At 37.7% G+C, this 21,275-nt stretch overlaps 1 protein-coding gene across 1 annotated transcript in view; it reads right to left on the minus strand.

Moving 5' to 3' along the window:
* Window positions 1–21,275, minus strand: part of CNTLN (centlein) — a gene marked incomplete at its 5' end in the record, with an annotated part of 250,033 nt that overhangs the window by 179,971 nt on the left and 48,787 nt on the right. Inside the window, 2 exons of the mRNA XM_080921559.1 lie at window positions 12,457–12,636; window positions 13,230–13,364. Of these exons, the coding sequence (XP_080777685.1) occupies window positions 12,457–12,636; window positions 13,230–13,364 (315 nt within the window). The remainder of the gene's footprint in view (window positions 1–12,456; window positions 12,637–13,229; window positions 13,365–21,275) is intronic.

Here is a 21,275-nt window from a genome sequence, read left to right on the forward strand (position 1 = left end):
ATAATCCTCTAAAGAATTAGGAAGGATCTAAGGAAAACAGCAGCAGCCAATATTCTAAAATTCCCTGGAACTAACTTAAATCATAGACAAGAACAAACATTTCTCCTGACTAAACACCATTCGCTATATATGGTACAGTTGGACTATTCAAGTTAAAGGGTGTTATCATGGCAAAAGTTTCCAGAAGACCTGCTAACCTGAAGCAGTGCAAAATTCATGGGGCCTCAAGCATACACAAAGAACTACAGACAACTGGTGAATGCTGAGAACAGAAGAAATGTCTCCCCCAGGGAGGAGCACACCAACTGCTTATCAAATAATCAAATGGCCAGCCCTAAAAACATACATGTAAGTGTGAGAAATCTGTATTTAGGAACATGAAAGTATATACATATTTGCATATAACAATGAAAATAAGATATGAATAAAAATAGTATGCAGGAGGGCTTTGAAGGAGGAATAGAACTGAGGGATGTCGTAATTCCAATATTTATAGTAGAAATTTTGAAGTTTGGGTTTCTTTGAAAAAACACAGAAATATTATGGGATTGAACTTTCATTTTAATCCCAGGTATAGACATATGGGGCTGCTTGATTGTCCATAGTAGGTGACTATGATTTGTCGAGTGCTCTAGCAAAGGTGTGACTTTTCCAGCTGCAGAGACAGATTCTATGATTGTGTCACATTTGGAATTCTGGGGATTTTTCAGAGTATATGTAAATGCTGGACTGAAGGGTGGGTTGTTAGTTGGATTTGGAAGGTTGTTGGTTGCTGTTGGTGTGGTTTGTTAAGTAGTATGTACAAAAAAGAAACAATGAGAAGAACAAATTAACTATCCTAACATGGAAGATGAAACTTTTTCTTAAGGAATTCAACACCTCTAGTCAGCAAGAAGTAGTCCTGCAATGATGGTGCCCCATTTCTGACTCTGACTTTATTCAGGGATCTTTATTCTTTCCTCTCTATCTTCTTTTCTCTCTTATAGAGTGTTAGGGGAATGAAAGGGTATAAAGGGGGTGAACAAAGGGAGAAGAAAGAAGACCCTACAAAGCCGCCAAAGTCTGGATATACTTTTTATAACAAAAAATCAAATAAATTATTTTTAGAACCTATGATATAACTCAAAATTATTAAAAGCCTTGAGACTATCTCAGAAATAAACAATAACATAATATCATGTTATCTTAGTCCAAATTGTATTGATTATTTTGTAATATAGTTTGAAAATCTGTTGACCTTAAAAATAACCAAGAAATGGGGTAGGTGAAGAGAAAGGACCAGATGCAATGACACGGGTCATTTAGAGGCTACTACAAAGAATGAATGTGTGAGAGGTGGGACTGTAGTCATAAGTACAGAGACAGATGTGAGAGAGGGCTGAGGTTGACAGTGGATCATGTCATGGTCCAGTGGGGTCAGAGAGTGCATGGAGAACAGCCTAGAGAGTTCACAAATGCAGATTCCACAAAACAATCTTAACACTCTTTGGGATCACCTTGGCTCTGGGCAATGATGGAGGCATAGATGAGAAAAAGTTGACTTCATGGTCTGGACCTCCTGAAAGGATCACTGTGGTATGTAATGCCACCAAGGATCATGTGGGGGTTAGTAGTCCTGATACAGCCAAGGACTGGGCTGATGTTAAAGGCCCAAGTTACCACCTAATTCCATTTGGATGGCCATGGTCAATGCCTTGTCCTGAATCCATGTCAATATCTGTGGGATGTGCTGCCAGTGGGGGCATATTAATCTTACAGGCCTGCATTAGCTACCTGAGGCCAGGATGATGTCCAGGCCTGCACTGCTGCCAAGAGCCATGTCTTGGTCTGTGGTCCTGCTATAGCCAGAGTCTATGTTGATGTATGTGGCCTGTGCTGTTACCACCAAAAGCCAAGTGGCCTAGACCTGTCTGCTGTTTTGTTTAAAAGGGAAAGCTTCTTGACTTCTGATTTAACACTGACAGCCTGGATACAAAACACACAAGCAGTGCCCACAAACAGGCAAGAAAACACAAAAAAAAAAGCCCAGTAATAGAACTTTATAAAAGCTACCAAAAGACACAATAAATACATTGAGAGGGCACATACAGACTAAAAGTACTTGCAAATTATATATGTGTATAATAATTATATATATACATATATATATTAAGGAGTTATAAATACAAATTATATTAAAAACTTTTACCAAACTACAAAATATTAAAATAGAAAGCTACCATATAATCTAATTTTTTGAAAAAAGCAAGAGATTTAAATTGATATAACCAATTATAAAATGTAAATTCTCAAATAAATGTTCAAAATTATTATGATTTTCATCAGAAATATAGAAATCATAGTTAGAGTGAGGTGTCACCTCATACACATTAGAACAGCAACCAAGAAAAGTAAGTCTGGGCAAGGATACAGAATAGCTGGAAGCCCTCTCTTGTTGGCCAGATTCTGACACTTGCAGTGAGCAGCATAGAAATTCTTCAAAACATTAAGAACCACAAGTCAGTAATGTCACAGGCCTTTAATTCCCAGCACTCAGCAGGCAGAGACAGATAGATCTCTCTTTCAAGGTCAGACTTGTCTACAGAGTGAGTTCCAGGACAGCTGGGGCTACACAGAGAAACTTTGCCTCAGGAAAAAAAAAAGGAAAACAAAACAAAACATGAACAAAAAAGAATTAGCACATGCATAGAATCAGTGTGCTTCAGTGCTAAAGAGCAAAACGAATTCAAAGCAGGATCTGGAGAGTGCAGTTATATATTGTGTTCATGGCAGCATGATTTATAACACCCAAGAGATAGGAGCCATCCAATAGCACACTGGCATCAGCTAATGGATAAATGTGTATAGACATACATTGGGATGTTGAACACTTTAAAATGGAAGGAAATCCTGTCAGATATGGGGACATGGCTGAACCTTGAAGACCTTATACTAAGTGAAAGCAACAAGTCACAAAGACAAAGGCTAAATAGTTTTACTCTCATGAGATATGAAGAATATGAAGTAGTCAAATTCTAAATATACAAAGTAAAATAACGGTTATTTAATGACACTATATTTCATATCAGAAGAAAGGAAATCTCTGGACATTAATTTTACTGCAATATAAATATGTTTTAACAAACTGCACAATGTAAATAAGCTGATATTTTTGTTAGTTTGCTCCTACCATAATAAAATAAAAACCATTTTTGACATTTACTGTAACATTTAGAAACCTTGATTGTGTCAAAAAATGTATACTAAGGCTATGCGGTTCCCCTTTTATAAGATTGTCTAAGATTTTCCTACTCTCAGAAACAGAAAGTAGAATCACAATTGTAGAAGACTGGGGAACAAGAAATGTAGAGTGAAGAGTCCATTGGCTGACTCTGTAAGAGATGAATGTAGTTAGTCTCACTAAATAGTACACCCAAATGGTCATCAGAAATTGCAGCTACTTTATCCCACACATGGCACCACTGGGTGTTGTGTTATATTGTTGCTGCTGCTGTTGCTGCTGTTGCTGTTGTTGTTGTTTATGGTGAGGGGATAGGGCAGGTACTAAGTAGTTCTGGCTATCCATAAACCTAATAGGTAGCACAGGCTGGCCTTGAAACTCCAACACTCTAGCCTCGGGCTCTTGAGGGTTATGATGACAAATATGTACCTATATACTTGATCACATTTTTTAAACACAGCAAATGGCATTTGAGCAGCTAGAGCACCAAGACATTGTCCAAACAAGAGAAAACTCAAATAGCAATTTTTACAGCCTATCAAGTCAGAATAGCATGAGCACTCATATATCAACAGTGAAATTAAGAGAAAGAGGAGAGAAGAATACAGCAGGAACACAAGCTGAGTATGTCACCTGTCCAAGCTCAAACTCTGAAAAGCAACATCTGAGAACTTACGCTGACCAATCTAGCCCAAACCACCTAGAAATAAATAATCAATAAAACCAGGAAGCACTGGGATGAAAGCAGAAAACACTATCATTTATACATTTCAGTAAAACAACAGAGGCCAGACCTGGCCCACTTGCACTGGGATGGGCAGGATGACTGTGCACAGATCCCTGGGAGCTCAGAACAGCAGGAATTATTCCATCCTAAGCAAAATAGTGAGTCAACTTCTGCCCACATACCACCTCAGGGAAAGGCTGCACAGAACTCTCGTGGTTCAAGAAGCAGGACTGAACAGGGATGCACACTTCTGACCCAAGGCCAAACCCAGCACACTTGCACAGAGACAGGCAACCCGCCTGTGCACAGGTCCCTGGGAGCTCAGAAGAGCTGCAGGAAAGCTTTCCATCCTAAGCAGAAGACTCAGAACCCATCTGCACCCAGCTGAGCCGTCAGAAAAGCCTTGCAAGTGCTCTCCCACCTGAGCCCACAGAAACAGAAAATGTCACTGCAATCAGAACTCACTGCCTGCCTACAAAGAGCCAAACACCCAGAAGAAATTTACTTCCTGAGCCCATGGGCCCTCAGATCCACAGGCATGCAGACAACAAGATAACCTATAATCACAGATAACAAGATGGCAAGATGAAAGTGAAAGAACGTTAGCAATGAAATCATGACAACCTGGCAACATCAGAACCCAGCTCTCCCATCACAGCAAGTATTGGATTACCAAACACACCAGAAAAACAGGACTTAGATTTGAAATCATACATCATGATGATGACAGACATCTTGGAGAAGAGCATTAATGATTCCCTTAAACAATTACAGAAGAACCAGGAAAAATCACTCAAAGAACTACAAGAAAACACAACCAAACAGATAAAAGAATTGAAAACAGAAATAGAAACAATAAAGGAAACACAAAATGAGACAACCCTGAAGATGAAAAACCAAAAAATGAAATCAGGAGTCACAGATGCAAGCATCGCCAACAGACTACAAGAGATGGAAGAGAGAATCTCAGAGGCCAAAGGCAACATAGAAAACAGACCAAAAAAAAAAAAAAAAAAAAAAAAAAAAGTCAGAGAAGATGAGGAAACCATAAAGCTCCTAACCCAAAATTTCCAGGAGATCCAGGACACAATGAGAAGACCAAACCCAAGGATAATTGGTGTAGAAGAGGGCAAAGAATATCAACTAAAAGACACAGTAAATATCTTCAACAAAATCATAGACGAAAACTTCCCTGTCCTTAAGAACGAAATGACCATGAACATACAGGAAGCCTACAGAACTCCAAATAAATTGGAAAAAAAAAAGAAACTCCTCCCAACACATAATAGTCAAAACACCAAATATTCCAAACAAAGAATCCTAAAAGCTGTAAGGGAAAAAAGACAAGTAACATATAAAGGCAGACCAATCAGAATTACACTAGACTTCTCAACAGAGACTATGAAAACTAGAAGATCAAACCAAATTTACACAATATCTGTCCACAAATCCAGCCCTACAAAGGATGATAAATGGAAAAATACAACACAAGAAAGGAAACTACACCCAAGGGAAAGCAAAAACAAAACAAAAAAAAAAAAAAAAAAAAAAAAAAGGAAAGAAACCAAAAGAAGAAACACACAAATATAAGTCTACCTCTGACAACAAAAATAACAGGAAACAAAAATCACTATTCCATAATTTCTCTTAACATCAATGGACTCAATTCCCCAATAAAAAGACATAGACTATCAGACTGGATACATAAACAGGATTCAGGATTTTCTCAGAGATAAAGACAGATGCTACCTCAGAGTAAAATGCTGAGGGAAAAAAAAAAAAAAACTTCCAAACAAATGGGCCCAGGAAACAGGTTGTAATAGCTTTTCTAATAACAAATAAAATAGATTTTTAACCAAAAGTTATCAAAAAAATAAGGAAGGACAATTTTTACTCATGATAGGAAAAATCAGTCAAGATGAACTCTCAATCTTGAAAATCTATGCTCCAAATTCAAGGGCACCCACATTTATAAAAGAAATCCAATTAAAGCTCAAAGCATACATTACACCACACACAATAAAAGTGGGAAACTTCAACACCCTACTCTCATCAATGGATAGATCATGGAGACAGAAACTGAACAGAGACACAGTAAAACTAGCAGAGGTTATGAACCAACTGGAAGTAACAAACATCAATAGGACATTTCATCCAAAAACAAAATATACTTTCTTCTCAGCACCTCACAGTACCTTCTCCAAAACTGACCATATATAGTCAGTCACAAAACAGGCCTCAACACACATAAGAAGATTGAAATACTCCCATGCATCCTATCAGATCACCATGGACTAAAACTTGTCTTTAATAACAACAAAAACAATCAAAAGCCCACATACACATGAAAGCTGAACAATGCTCTACTGGAAGATAACATGGTCAAGAATGAAATAAAGAAAGAAATCAAGGATTTTTTTAGAATTTAACAAAAAGGACACCACTACATACCCAAACTTATGGGATGCAATGAAAGAAATATTGAGAGGAAAACTCATAGCTCTGAGTGCCTCCAAAAAGAAACTGGAGAGAGCATACACAAGAAGCTTGACAGCACAGCTGAAAGCCCTAGGACAAAAAGAAGCAGCTACACCTAAGAGGGGTAGATGGTAGGAAATAATCAAATGCAGAGCAGAAATCAAGCAAATACAGACAAAAAGAACTATAGAAAGAATCAACAAAACCAAGAGCAGGTTTTTTAAGAAAATCAACAAGATCGATAAGCCCTTAGCCAGACTAGCTAGAGGGCAAAAAGAGAATATCCAAATTAACAAAATCAAAAATGAAAGGGGAGACGTAACAACAGAAACTAAAAAAATTCAGGAAATCATCAGATCCTACTACAATAGCCAATACTCAACAAAACTGGAAAATCTGGAGGAGGAAATGGAAAATTTTCTAGACAGATACCAGACACCAAAGTTAAATTAGAATCAGATAAACCATCTAAACAGTCCCATAACACCTAAAGAAATAGAAGCAGTCATCAAAAGCCTCCCAACCAAAAAAAGTCAAAGACCAGATGTATTTAGTGGAGAATTCTATCAGACCTTCATAGAAGACCTAATACCTATACTCTCTAAACTATTTCACAAAATAGAAACAGAAGGAACACTACCCAACTCATTCGTCGAAGCCACAATTATGCTCCATACCTAAACCACACAAAGACACTACAAAGAAAGAGAACTTCAGACCAATTTCTCTCATGAACAAAGATGCAAAAATATTCAATAAAATTTTTGCAAACCGAATCCAAGAACACATCAAAACAATCACCCACCAGGACTAAGCAGGCTTTATCCCAGGGACACAGAGATGGTTCAACATACAGAAATCCATCAACTTAATCAACCATATAAACAAACTCAAAGAAAAAAGGCACATGATCATCTCATTTGATGCTGAGAAAGCATTCAACAAAATTCAACACCCCTTCAAGATAAAAGTCTTAGAAAGATCAGAAATCCATGGTCCATATTTTAACATAGTAAAAGCAATATACAGCAAACCAGTAGTCAATATCAAACTAAATGGAGAGAAACTTGAAACAATCCCACTGTCCCCCTACCTTTTCAATATAGTGCTGGAAGTCCTGGCCAGAGCAATTAGACAACAAAAAAGTCAAAGGGATTCACATGGAAAAGGAAGAAGTCAAAATATCACTATTTGCAGATGATATGGTATTTTACTTAAGTAACTCCTAAACTTCCACCAGAGAACTTTTACAACTAATAAACAAGTTCAGCAAAGTGGCTGTTAATGAAATTAACTCAAATCAACCGCCCTACTCTATGCAATGGATAAACAGGCTGAGAAAAAAATTACGGAATTTACACCCTTCACAATAGTCACAAATGATATAAAATACCTTGGTGTGACCCTAACCAAGTGAGTGAAGGATCTGTATGACAAGAACTTCAAGACTCTAAAGAAGGAAATTGAAGATATCAGAAGATGGCAAGATCTCCCATGCTTATGAGTTGGCAGGATCAACATTGTAAAAATGGCCACCTTGCCATGGGTAATCTACAGATTCAATGCAATCCCCATCAAAATACCAACTCAATTCTTCATAGAGTTGGAAAAATCAATTTGCAAATTCATCTGGAATAACAAAAAACCTAAAACAGTGAAATCTATTCTCAAGAATAAAAACACTTCTGGGGGAATCACCATCCCTGATCTCAAGCTACATTAGAAAGCAATTGTAATAAAAATTGCATGGTATTGGTACAGAGACAGGCAGGTAGATCAATGGAACAGAATTGTTGACACAGAAATGAACCCACACACCTATGGTCACTTGATCTTTGACAAAGAAGCTAAAAACATTCAATAGAAAAAGTACAGTCTCTTCAGTAAATGGTGCTGGTTCAACTGGCACTCAGCATGTAGAAGAATGCAAATCGATCCTTTCCTATCTCCTTATACAAAGCTCACAACCAAGTGGATCAAACATCTCCACCTAAAACCAGGTATACTGAAACTATTAGAAGAGAAAGTGGGGATGAACTTAGAACACATAGGCATAGGGGAAAAATTCCTGAACAGAACAACAATGGCTTATGCTCTAAGATCAAGAACCGACAAAAGAGACCTCATAAAAAGCTTCATTAAGGTTAAGAACATTGTTAAGAAGACAAAACGGCAGCCTACAGATTGGGAAAGGATCTTTACCAATTCTACATCTGATAGAGGTCTAATATCCAATATATACTAAAAACTCAGAAAGCTAGACTATAGAGAATCAAATAATCCTATTTAAAATGGGGTACAGAGCTAAACAAAGAATTCTCAACTGGGGAATATGGATTGAGTGAGAAGCACCTAAAGGAATGTTCAACATCCCTAGTCATCAGGAAAATACAAATCAAAACAACCCTGAGATTCCACCTTACACCAGTCAGAATGGCTGAGATATAAAAACTCAGGTGACCTCAGATGCTGAAGAGGATATGGAGAAAGAACACTCCTCCATTGTTGGTGGGATTGCAAGCTGGTACAACTACTCTGGAAATCAGTCTGGCAGTTCCTCAGAAAATTGGACATAATACTACCTGAAACTGGAAAAAACCCAGATGTCCTACAACAGAGGAATGGATACAGAAGATGTGGTACATTTACACAATGGAGTACTACTCAGCTATTAAAAACAATGACTTCATGAAATTATTAGGCAAATGGATGGAACTAAAAAATATCATCCCGAGTGAGGTAACCCAATCACAAAATAAAACACACATGGTATGTGCTCACTGATAAGTAGATATTAGCCCAAAAGCTCATAATATCCAAGGTACAATCCACAGACCATATGTAGCTCAAGAAGTTGGAAGACCAAAGAGTGGATCTTGTCTTAGATCAGGGAACAAAATAATCACAGGAGGAAATACAGAGACAAAGTATGGAGCAGAGACTAGAGGAAAGGTCAGCCAAAGACTGCCCCACCTGGGTATCCATCCTATATACAGTTACCAAACCCAGACAATATTGTTGATGCCAAGAAGTGCATGTTGACAGGAGTCTGTTATAGCTGTCTCCTGAGAGTCTCTGCCAGAGCCTGAGATATACAGAGTCGGATGCTTTCAAACAACCATTGGACTAAGAACAGGGTCCCCAATGGAGGAGTTAGAGAAAGGACTGAAGGTGCAGAAGGGATTTTCAACCCCATAGGAAGAACAACTATATCAACCAAACAAACCCCCTAGAGCTTCCAGTGACTAAATCACCAACCAAAGAGTACACATGGAGGGACCCATGGCTCCAGCTGCATCTGTACCAAAGGATGGCATTGTTGAGCATCAGTGAAAGGAGAGGTCCTTGGTTCTGTGAAGGCTCATTTTCCTAGTGTAGAAGAATGCCAGAGTGGGGAAGTTGGAGGGAGTGGGGGGGCCGGGGACCACTCTCACAGAGATGTAGAAGGGGGATGGGATATAGGGATTCCAGAGGAGGAAATGGGAAAGGAAATAACATTTGAAATGTGAGTAAAGAAAATATACAATTAAAAATAAATCAGCAGATAGGATCCAATCTTATGATCTTTGATTATAAATTGGTTTCTGATACCATCCAAAAAAATGAGCAACAATAAAATTAAAGTAGACAAGTGTCATAAAAAATGAGAATGTCCTTTGTGTTTAAAGGAGCACCATTAGCTTGTACCAGTGTGTGTGGACAGACCCAGCTGAGAGAAGCTAAAGCACAGAACCAACCTGGGACAATATAACAAGATAATTTTTGTTGTTGTTACTCTACTTACTATTTAAAAAAATAAGGAAGTACAATTAGTCCAAAAACCAGTGTGGAATTGTTTTTCTGCTGAGGGACTTACATCCAGTGCATTTGCACAGACAATTCTACAAAGATATGCAAATAGCCACTAACCCAGGAAAGATGCTCATATCATTATCATGACACAAACTAAAACCAGGATGAGAACTGGGGTTATAGCTCAATGGTAGTACATTTGCTTCCCACACACAGAGCTCTAGGTTCAATCGCCATTACTAAAAAAACCAGAATAAGGCCCAAAGAAGTAATGAGATACGATTTCACAATTGTCACTGGGCTAACTACAGTCAAAAACACAGACAATAGGGTGAGCAAAAATATTTAGAATTAAAAAAACAAAAGCAAAAAACTGATACATAGCTATTTAGAACAGAATCAGGAAATTTATTCAAAGGCATAAAAGCAGTTATCATATAACCTAAAAAAAATCTCACTATAACTTGGTCCAAGACAATTAAAATAAATTTGTACACAGGAGAGAAATTAGTATTTTTTCCTTATCTGTGATAGGGTTTATTTTGAGGCCCATGCACATATTGATAAGAGCAAAGCAAAAGAATTTAGAATATTATATAATGTGATAGTTTCAAATTTGTGCCTAGTAGAATAACAATTCCCTCAAAATTAAATTTTAAATTAAACATGTTAACATTTGTTTCTCAATGTTATTTACTAGCAAATAGTTCTTAGTATTATATCTTAGTGAAGAAACATATAAAGGCTTCATTTCATGACTTACCAAAGAGAAGAAAAGGGAGGAGGAGGAGGAGGAAGAGGAGGAGGAGGAAGAGGAGGAGGAGGAGGAGGAGGAGAAGGAGGAGGAGGAGGAGGAGGAGGGGAGGGAGAGGGGGAAGGGGAAGGAGAAGCAGAAGGAGAAAATAGACCTTATTTAAATTACAAAACTGCAAAGCTTCATTCAATCAGTCTATAAACAACCCGATACACTCATGGATATTTGAAGAAAGAGAATAAATTTCAAATAAATAAATTATTAAATCTTATGAGGTATTCTTTAACCAAGAACATTAAGGAAGGAGATTAAACACAGATTCTTATCAATTCACAAAGTTCTAAAGTCCAATTAATTATATTCAAGGGACAAAAATGAAAACTGTTGTTCAACAAAAAGCAAGAGCAAACCGGAGAACTAATAATTTAAATGACACAAACATTTCAAACAATAACCTAATAATCAAGTAATTGTAATGGAGCACAACACAGCATAATTTAACCTCATAAAACCATCAAATTACTGAAGGTTTAACTTTACAAAAAAATAATAAAATTACAACAAACATATCAAGATACAATTACCCCAATGGCTCACTGGTTCACTAAGTCACTGAACTGTATCAAACTTGCACTTGATAGATCCACACTCCAGCTTATCTCTCTCCCATAATGAATATTCATACATAAGTCTGCACACTTACAAACATGCAAACACACACACACACACACACACACACACAGACACACACACACACACACACAGGACATACTCGATGAACACATGCATAGGTGCACTGAGGTGCTCCTTCGGCATGCACACACAGACTTTCACATTCACTAGCCTTATTTGTCTCTGTCCCTTTCAATAAAATACATGATAAAAGACAAATTTGAAATTTAATGTGAAAATAAATTAACAAAACTCTCAACACAAAGAAAATATGACAAAAAATGTTATATTCTTAAATGGTGCTCAAAATGGATGGGAGAATAATATAGAGAATATTAAAGAGTTTTATCTTGTAAAGAAACTTCATTCTCTCCCTAAATCAAAAGAAAACATTATCATAGAATCATAAGTATTTTAAGTGTTTTGTGGGTGTTTTTAAATGTTGATTTTAAAGGAAGTAGAAAAGAGTCTCCAAAATGTATTGCACATTCTAGTCCCATTTTAAGAAGTAAGCCTTAATTTAAAAAACCCAAGCCAATGGTTCTAAGTATATTTTTCAAAACATACTTTATTTCAAAAGCAATAGCCTTTATTTTTTAATGATTACATTTTAGGATAACTATTTGAAGTCAGTTTCCTGCTTTGCAACATCAATATTTAAAAAGCTATGGGTCTTAAGTGAAAGAATATAAATTAATGCTGGTCCCTACTGGTGGATCTGCATAGATAACTTGTTATTTAAAGAAAAACACGTAAGCTTCCCATAAGAAGTGGGACCCAGAGCGGCAGCACGGGCTCAGGTCTGTCCTATACCTTCAGTTTTGCATCCGCACTGTGTTTCTCTTTTCTCCAGTATGCTTCCTGGTTCCTCAGTTTCTCCAGGTCATTTAGCAGGTCAGTGCAGCGTGCACGTAATCTCTCGTTTTCCTCCTCCAGCTTTTTTATAAGCAATCTGTTTTGTTCTTCTTTACTGTGTACACACTCCTTGGCATCCTGTAGAACAGGACCATACGGGCCGATAAACAAGAAATAAAAAAGGTGAGAACTAATCAGCAAATATAAACTGTGCAGTTTCACCCTCACAGCAGCTTCTTCCATATTTGATGGCCAAGGTCACCTGTGTACTTTATCGGCCCTCTTTTCATGCAGGTGCATGGGTCATATTTTTTCACTGGGTGACAGCTTTGATGAGTACACATTTGCAAAGAGCCCATTAATTGATCAAGCTGCCTTTGATGCTGTCCCCAGCTATTTTTGAGACCCACACAGACATATCCTTCCAGACCTGGGTTTTATCAATTAATAATGCCAGTCCCATCAGAATCTAATTACAAGAAGCCACATATTCACACTCCTACTTTCTTAGCTCCATTTCCATCATTAACTATTTATCTGTAAGTTATGAAGCTCTGAGTCTTAGCTTTAAAGCATCTTTATCAGAGTTTTTGCATGTGAGAAAACTGGTACAGCAAGGCCTAAGGCAATTTTCTGGCAAGCTTGTCACTTTCTGTGCCACAGGGGCTATCAGCCCTTCAAGGGGGACTTCAAAGCAAAGGTACTGTGGAGCCATGCACAAGGCAACACACCTTAACTTCTTGGCTTTTATCTTTAAATTTCTTCTGTAAATCACTGAATTCATTCCTCAAGAAAGCATTTTCTTCATCAGCCAGAGTCTTCAGTTTTACAAGGTCATGTATTTCCTGTTTTAGTGCTGATTCAGTCTATGAAAAAGATTTAAACGAATTGTAAGCTAGCATGTCCAAAAAAAATTTTAAAAAAAACTTATTTCCTAAGCTTTTTGTTTTAGTTGTCACTGATAGGACCAACAGGCTTTCACAGTAAAGCCCAGCACCACAGTGCTCAGTTCCAGCGCCATATCCATGGACTTCCCCCTCAAATGTGCAGGAATGGCATCTATTTATTAGTTTAAGATAAAAAACACATTAAAAATGTAATGCTGAATACTAAAAACACACTGAAAACAAACAATTAAATGTACAGAAAGAAAAAAACATCCAAAATTTTATATAAAACTCTAATAAGGAAAACATATATAGCTAAAGTAAGATATAATTATTCGCTTACTGAGTAATATTTAGGAAACAGCTCTAGAAAAACAACAGTGGTTCTGTGTATGGATGAATCACTTCAAAAAAATGAAATGGGCAAAGTAAGGTACCAAAGTACTTTGTTCTGCAGACAAAATACTAAGATTATAGTCACTTTAGCTAAATATTGTGCACACTAGCTAGATGGTTACTCTATCCCTAATTGGTGAAAAGCTTAGATATCAATTATTAACTTCTCTTTATAACTTTTCACTCAGACACTGTATCATTTCTGTTCACTGTGCCTCTCTGTGACACTGTATAAGACAGCATCAGCCCTGACCCTATCCTGGTAACAAATTTCAGATCTGTAACATTCTGCAACACACTTCTGCTGGACTGTAGGCTGTCACTTCAACCCAGCACTCAGTAACCAAAACCCACACTCTGCTACTCTACCCTTCCTGCTACTCCACCCTTCCTGCTACTCCACCCTTCCTGCTACTGTACCCTTCCTGCTACTCTACACTTCCTGATACTCCACCCTTCCTACTACTCTATCCTTCTTGCTACTCTACCCTTCCTGCTACTCTACCCTTCCTTCTATTCTACCCTTTCTGCTACTCCATCCTTCCTACTACTCTACCCTTCCTGCTACTCCACCCTTCCTGCCTATCTCTGGCTTCTGTACTATCTCCATCCTTCCCCTTAATTCAGGTACTTGCCCTCCAGCCTCATGCTTATTTGATGCCTACAACATAGATGCACAGTGTCAGCATTTATCTGCAACTCAGAAACAGGTCCAATGACTACAACAACAGCAACAGTACTGGGACTTTGTTGTTGATGTTCAGTCATTTATTTATTTGTTTATCTGGTTCTCTGTCTTAGGCAGAGTATCCTTCTACAGTCCTAGCTGGCATGGAACTCACTAAGTAGGCCAGGGTGGGCTCAAGTTTGTGGCCATCATCTTCCCTTAGCCTTCCTACAGTAGAAATTATAGGTCTATGCCACTGTGTCTGGCTTTGTTTTTTCTTTAAATAGAAATCTCAATGGAAACTAGCCTTTATTCTATCTCTGTAAAGCACAGATGCTTAGATCCCTGAATATCTAATTATCTCATATTTTAGTATCTATGCCTTATTAAGCCCTCTCAAAACACTGGAGGTTATAGATGAAAACTAAAGCAAGATTCAAGATTCAAAGTTAAAATGATTGGTAGTTAAATGTGAGGAATGACGTAAAGTTAGCACCTGTGCTCCACTGGGGTAGGGGAGCTATACTGTTGAATACTGGTTTTATTTTACTTCTGTTAGAAGTTTGTAAATACTGAATACACCTAAAACTAACCCAAATAACTACACACCAACCCAAATAAATTCTGCAGCATCGCAGCATCTTTGACTTCCCTGTAGGTCTCTCATCCTCTAACTCCCAAACTGCCAGGCCATGTCTTGTTTGTTTTCTTGTCTCTTTTTAGTTTAAAGAAAAACAAACATTTAATAAGTTATATAGTCTGCCTTATATTTAACATCATTCATATTAAATCATACTATACATGTTTTGTATATTTGCTATTTTTGCTCAATATTTTCTCCCAGATTCATCCATGTGGATGAATATAGTTGTAATCTAATTACTCTGATAGAAAACATGGCTCCATTCTGAACACACTATGACATATCTACTTTGTCTCACTATACTATACGGTTCGGCTTTAATGGAAAGATGAACACAGACAATGCAGTTAGAACACTCTTCATCATGTTTCCACATGCACATGAAGAGGAGACTTTTGAAGTAGAGTTTTTTCAATCTATACATTGTGTATGGCTATTCTATAAGCGCAGGAACTGCCAGCTTGGAGTGGTCAGCAGAGCCTGCTTGTGACATGACTATCCCAGCCGGGCTTGCTGACTGCCCCAACCTCCCCATGGAGGTTTGGAGAGGATCGAGAGGCCTTCCTCTTAAGCACAACTCTGCCTTACTTGCACTTGGCCTCAGGAAGGAGCTCAGTATATAAGTCAGGAAAAACTAAAGGGGGGAATTCCATCTGTGTAGACATAAAAAAAAAAGCCACTGTGTCTGCTAGGTAAAAACTCTGCAGGTACAGTCTTCTGGGGGAGGAATAGCCACACCCCTGTACTTAAAACTCCCCAATGTCTATAAAGAAGACCAAAGGACTCATTGGCTCCCCATAATAAACTTTGTTTGGTAAAACTCTGCCTTAACTTATCACTAGAACTTTAGGAGTTGCAATGAACATTGCTTATGGCTCCCCCAGGAAGAAATTTTAGCAGCAAGAGTACGTACTATCTAAGACTAGTTTATTAGATCCACTTAGTCATCAAACCAACTGTTTGGAAACAATGAAACAAAATAGAAAATACCAAAAGATATGCACAAATTCTTAGCAGAAAAACCAATATCCATAAGAACTATACATTTGAAGATGATAAGCTTTAAATATCTTCAGAATTAAAAACACTTATAGGCCTATCCTTCAAAAGCAGTAAGAGAATTAAGAGTAGCCTTCATCTATTCTGGAATCGGTTCAAACCCTGAAAGGGGTACATACCAAGGTCTCTCTTGGCAGAGAGCTAGACATTACGAGGGACTGACAACATAAAGGACACGAAAAGCAACACATCTGTGAGAAACTCACTGTTTAAAGTCCGGCATTTGTATGAGTTAGTGAGATGCAAAAACAGGCACAGATGGAATTTGTAAGTAAAAACACAAAGGTTGGTTACTGGCCAGCTCAAAGGACATGTGATATTCTACTACATGATCAGCGGTTTTACACAAAGGTAAATTTCTCACAGAAGGCTGATAAACTCTAAAACTTTTACAATTTTGAAATATTAAAAATATTTCCCAATGAAAAAATCTAATTTAAATAAAAATACAGGTAATGAAGCTATGATCAATTTTAAAATTAAGCTTTGTGAAACTTTGCAGCAAATCTTTCTAGGTACAGTAAATTTCTAATAGTCTGACATAAGTTCATACCAAAATAGCAAGCAGAACTCAGAGGAACCATAAAGCATAAAGGGCAACAAGACAAAGTATGTCTGAAACAAATAATTTATTATGGACACGCCAAGAAATGAATAATTGAAGTCATGGTCAAGAGAAGCCTATAGAATAAGCATAAATTAGGAACAGCATGCAGCCTAAAACCTAGACAGTGCTGGAGTACAGTGAATCTTCTAACTATGGACCACTTTCTAAATAAAAATCAGAGCCTTAACAACACAGAGCGTAGTGAAGCCACTACAACTCACACAGTGGTAACTCGCAGAGGGAGAGGGGTAAGGAAAGGAACACAACTGAAACCAGCATTCCAGTCTCCGTTTCCTAGAAGGTAGGAGGAGAGACACGGGGCTAAGGAGCAATCAGCACTTGACTAACTGCAGTAAGCTAGGTTATGGGAAGTCATGTTGTCTCCTATAATGAAGAAAAGAGCTCACAGCATAATGCATTTCACAGTTAGTAGTGGCACAGCTGCAATCAGCCAGTGGATTCTTATTGGGGAAACTTTCCTTCTTTTATCTTTATTTCTTAGCCAACTGAGTTTTGTGGAAATTTTTGCTTACATTTGCTTTTCTTGGACATGGGTTAGTTTGGTTGCTGATTTTTCAGAAGTCTGCGTGGACACTAATGCAGCTCACATCCCTGCTGACAGTTCCTGCTGCTCTGGAGACAGGCAGCAACTGGAGTCTAACAATGGAGCGTTAGATGTGTGGTAGATGGAAGGACACACCTGCCACTTCTGTAGCTGAAGCAGCACAACTGTCCCTAATGCAGCATCTGCCCTTGGACAACCACGACTTCTCAGTTGCCACAGACACGGGATTCCCATCACCACTTCAGTGGTCTGCATACGTGCCACCGCCATAGCTGCCACCACAGCCACTGCAGCCCTAGCCTATGAAGCTTCTTGAGCTGCTATATCTGCTATCAGCAGATTCCTTCCTGCCTTTCTAGAATTCCTACAGCTTTCTTTTTTTTTTCTTTTTAAAGGTTATTCTTGCACTTTCTTTTATTGTATACACATGCATTTGCACACAGTGGATTTCAGAGAATAGCCTATTCAAATTTTAAAGACTTTTATGTATAATTATTCTATGTTTAAATATTCATTAAATTTAAATAATGTTTTTATTTTTGAAAGTACAACTCACAGACTATATGAAGTTCAAGAAAAACAAAGGCTAAAAAAAATAAATGAAAAATCATTATGATTAATTTTTACACACCAAGGAAACTTTGACCATTTCCAGGTACATCTTGTTTTACATGTACTCTATATTCATTGTAACTAGTAAGATTTCAATGCACACCATGAAACCTTCAAAAAAGCAACCACTGGCCAAAATATATTCATATACTTTTATGCAAAAATGCTTAAAATCTGTACATTTATCTTTGTTTTTTTTCAGATTGTTATACATGACTTTATTTTTTTTCTTACAACTTTATTTAAAAAAACAGAGATACATGTACAGATTTTTAAAAGCATTTTGGCATAGAACTATATTAATATATTTTTGTGAGTACTTGATTTTTTCAAAGGTTTGATAGTATGCATCAAAATCTCACTAGTCACAATGAGCATAAAGTACATGTAAATCAAAACCCTCCAAATATTAAAAGAACAAATAAATTTTAAAAAGTCAAAAGATACAATATTAATAGTCAAAGGTAAAATGTGCTCTACATGTTAGCAATAGACAACTTAAAATCTAAGAGTATCAACAAAAATTTAGTATTAATATTTTTTAAACTTTATTTTAAAAACAAAGATAAAAGAAAAAATTAAACATTTTTGCATAAATGTATACAAATACATTTTTGTCAATGCTTGGCTTTCTTTTCTTTTTTTTTTTTAAGTTTGACACTCTGCATTAAGGTCTTACTAGTTACAATGAGTAAAAGTACACGCAAAACAGGATGTAACCCAGAATCAGTCAAAGTTTTCTTGGTGTGTAAGGACTGAGCACAATGTTTTTTTGTTTGTTTGTTTGTTTGTTTTATTTTGTTTTTTTCTTGAACTTCACACAGTCTGTGAGTTTTTTCTGGGGCAGTCCGAGCCTCTGAGGTTAGCATACCACTATCAGTGGCTGCATATTATGTCTGTTCTTTTGTGACTGGGTTATCTCACTCAGGATGATATTCTCTAGATGCAGCCATTTTCTTAAGAATTTGGTTAAGTCATTGTTTCTGATAGCTGAATAGTACTCCATTGTGTAAATGTACCACAATTTTTGTATCCATTCATCTACTGAAGGACATCTGGGTTCTTTCCAGCTTCTGGCTATTATAAATAGAGCTGCTATGAACATTGTGGTGCATATATCTTTGTTGTATATTGGAGTGTCTCTGGGGTATATGCCCAGAAGTGGGATAGCTGGATCTTCAGGTAGTACTATGTCCAGTTTTCTGAGGAATCACCAGACTGATTTCCAGAGTGGTTGTATCAGTTTACAACCCATCAACAGTGGAGAAGTGTTCCTCTTTCTCCGAAACCTCGCCAACATCTGCTGTCATCTGAGTTTTGGATCTTGGCCAATCTGACTGGTGTGAGGTGGAATCTCAGAGTTGTTTTGATTTGCATTTCCCTGATAGCTAAGGATGTCGAGCACTTCCTTAGATGTTTCTCAGCCATTCCACATTCCTCAATTGAGAACGTTTTGCTTAGCTCTGTACCCCATTTTTTAATAGGGTTGTTTGATTCTCTGGTGTCTAGCTTTTTGAGTTCTTTGTATATCTTGGCTATTAGGCCTCTATCTGATGTGGAGTTGGTAAAGATCTTTTCTCATTCTGTTGGCTGCCGTTTTGTTTTCTTGACGATGTCCTTAGCCTTACAGAAACTTTGCAATCTCATTAAGTCCCATTTGTTAATCTTTGACCTTAGAGCTTGAGCCATTGGTGTTCTGTTCAGGAAATTTTCTCCTGTGCCTATGTGTTCTAAGGTTTTCCCTACTTTCTCATCTAATAGTTCCAGTGTACCTGGTTTTCCTACAGCTTTCTACTCATCATTCAAGTGCTGACAGGCATGAGCCAACCAGTGTCCAGTTTAAAAAACACCTGGTGCTACATGCAAATAGCAATTAGGATGTGTGTGGAAATTCTTCAGTGGGAATGGGACAGTCTCTGGGTGGCCTGTCCTTAAGTTTTGGCTCTACTCTTTATTCCTGAATTTCCTTTTGACAGGAGGAATTCTGGATTAATATTTTTGCGTTGGGTGGGTGGCCCATCCCTCAACTCGGGGCCATGCCTATCCACTGGATATGGTCTCTACAGGTTCTCTTTCCCCTTTGTTGGGAATTTTGGCTAATGTCCTCCCTGTTGGGTCCTGGGAACGTCCTAGGTTCCTGGGATCTGGGACTTTCTAATGGCTACTCCCAGTTTCCCCCTCCCCTACCTACACACCTACTTTCAAATCCCTGACCTTCTGTACTTCTCCCCCATCTCCTCCCATATCTGAACTGGACCCCTCTTTCCCAATCCCTCATCTCCCCGCCCCACCCCATCCCTCTCTCCCTTTGATTCATCCCATCTTCTGACACCAAACCCAGACACTATTGCTGATGCCAAGAAGTGCTTGCTGACCAATACAGATGCAGATGTGCACAGCCAAACATTGGACTGAGCTTGGGGACCCTAATGAGGAAGTTAGGGCAAGGACTGTAGGAGCACAAAAAAAAAAAAAGCCTAAACACAAAGAAAATTCACAATTCTTAAATTCATCAGAGAACCAAGGACTCTGGGTAAATCAATATTTTTCCAAAATGAGGAGACAGAGAAGAAACACAGACAAAATAGATTTTTGAGTGAAAACCAGAGCAAGAGCTCCACAGGAGCCAGTAGGAGGCAGAAGAGTCTTATAGGTCTAAAGGTAATGACTGGCTACTGTTGGAAAGTTTGAGATTCCAAAGCTCCAGGAGGCCCCAGGTATGGATAGGGAGGAGGAACACATACTTTTATATGTTTTCTCTAATGCCAGAAGTTGATTAGAGAATAGTTCATTCTGATGCCAGTAAGAAGGGAAACATACTAAGCTTTAAAAAATAAATTAAAAAAGGCATGTGGCACAAAAAATAAAAAATCATATAATATTCTTTTCTATTTAATTAAATCAATTTTGTAAGAAAATAAACTCATAGAATTTATATTTAATAGGCCAAAACAAAGTGGGCCAATGAACTGTCTCTAGTAAAGATAAGTAGGAAATATAAGGTCATTTATGAAAGCAAATATGGTTTTAATAATTTCTGTTAATCCTGATTATCAACTTGATTGAATGGAGAAGTACCTAGGAAGCAAATAAAACACATTAACAAGCGATGTTCCTGAGGCATTTTGAGGTAGGGGATCCACCTTGAAGGTGGATGGACCAGCTCTGTCTTTTGGAGACCCAGATGGAATCAAAGAGAACCAACTAAAAGGAGCCAGCACTGGTATTCTCTCTCACCCTCCTGGCCACAAGGTGATCTATATGTCCAAAACATCCTCCTTGCCAAAATGGGCCAAAATTCCCAAAACTGAACCAAGGTGAACATTTCTGCCCTTAAGATG

The sequence above is a fragment of the Micromys minutus genome, assembly GCF_963924665.1.
Source record: "Micromys minutus genome assembly, chromosome: 9".
Classification (NCBI taxonomy): domain Eukaryota; kingdom Metazoa; phylum Chordata; class Mammalia; order Rodentia; family Muridae; genus Micromys; species Micromys minutus.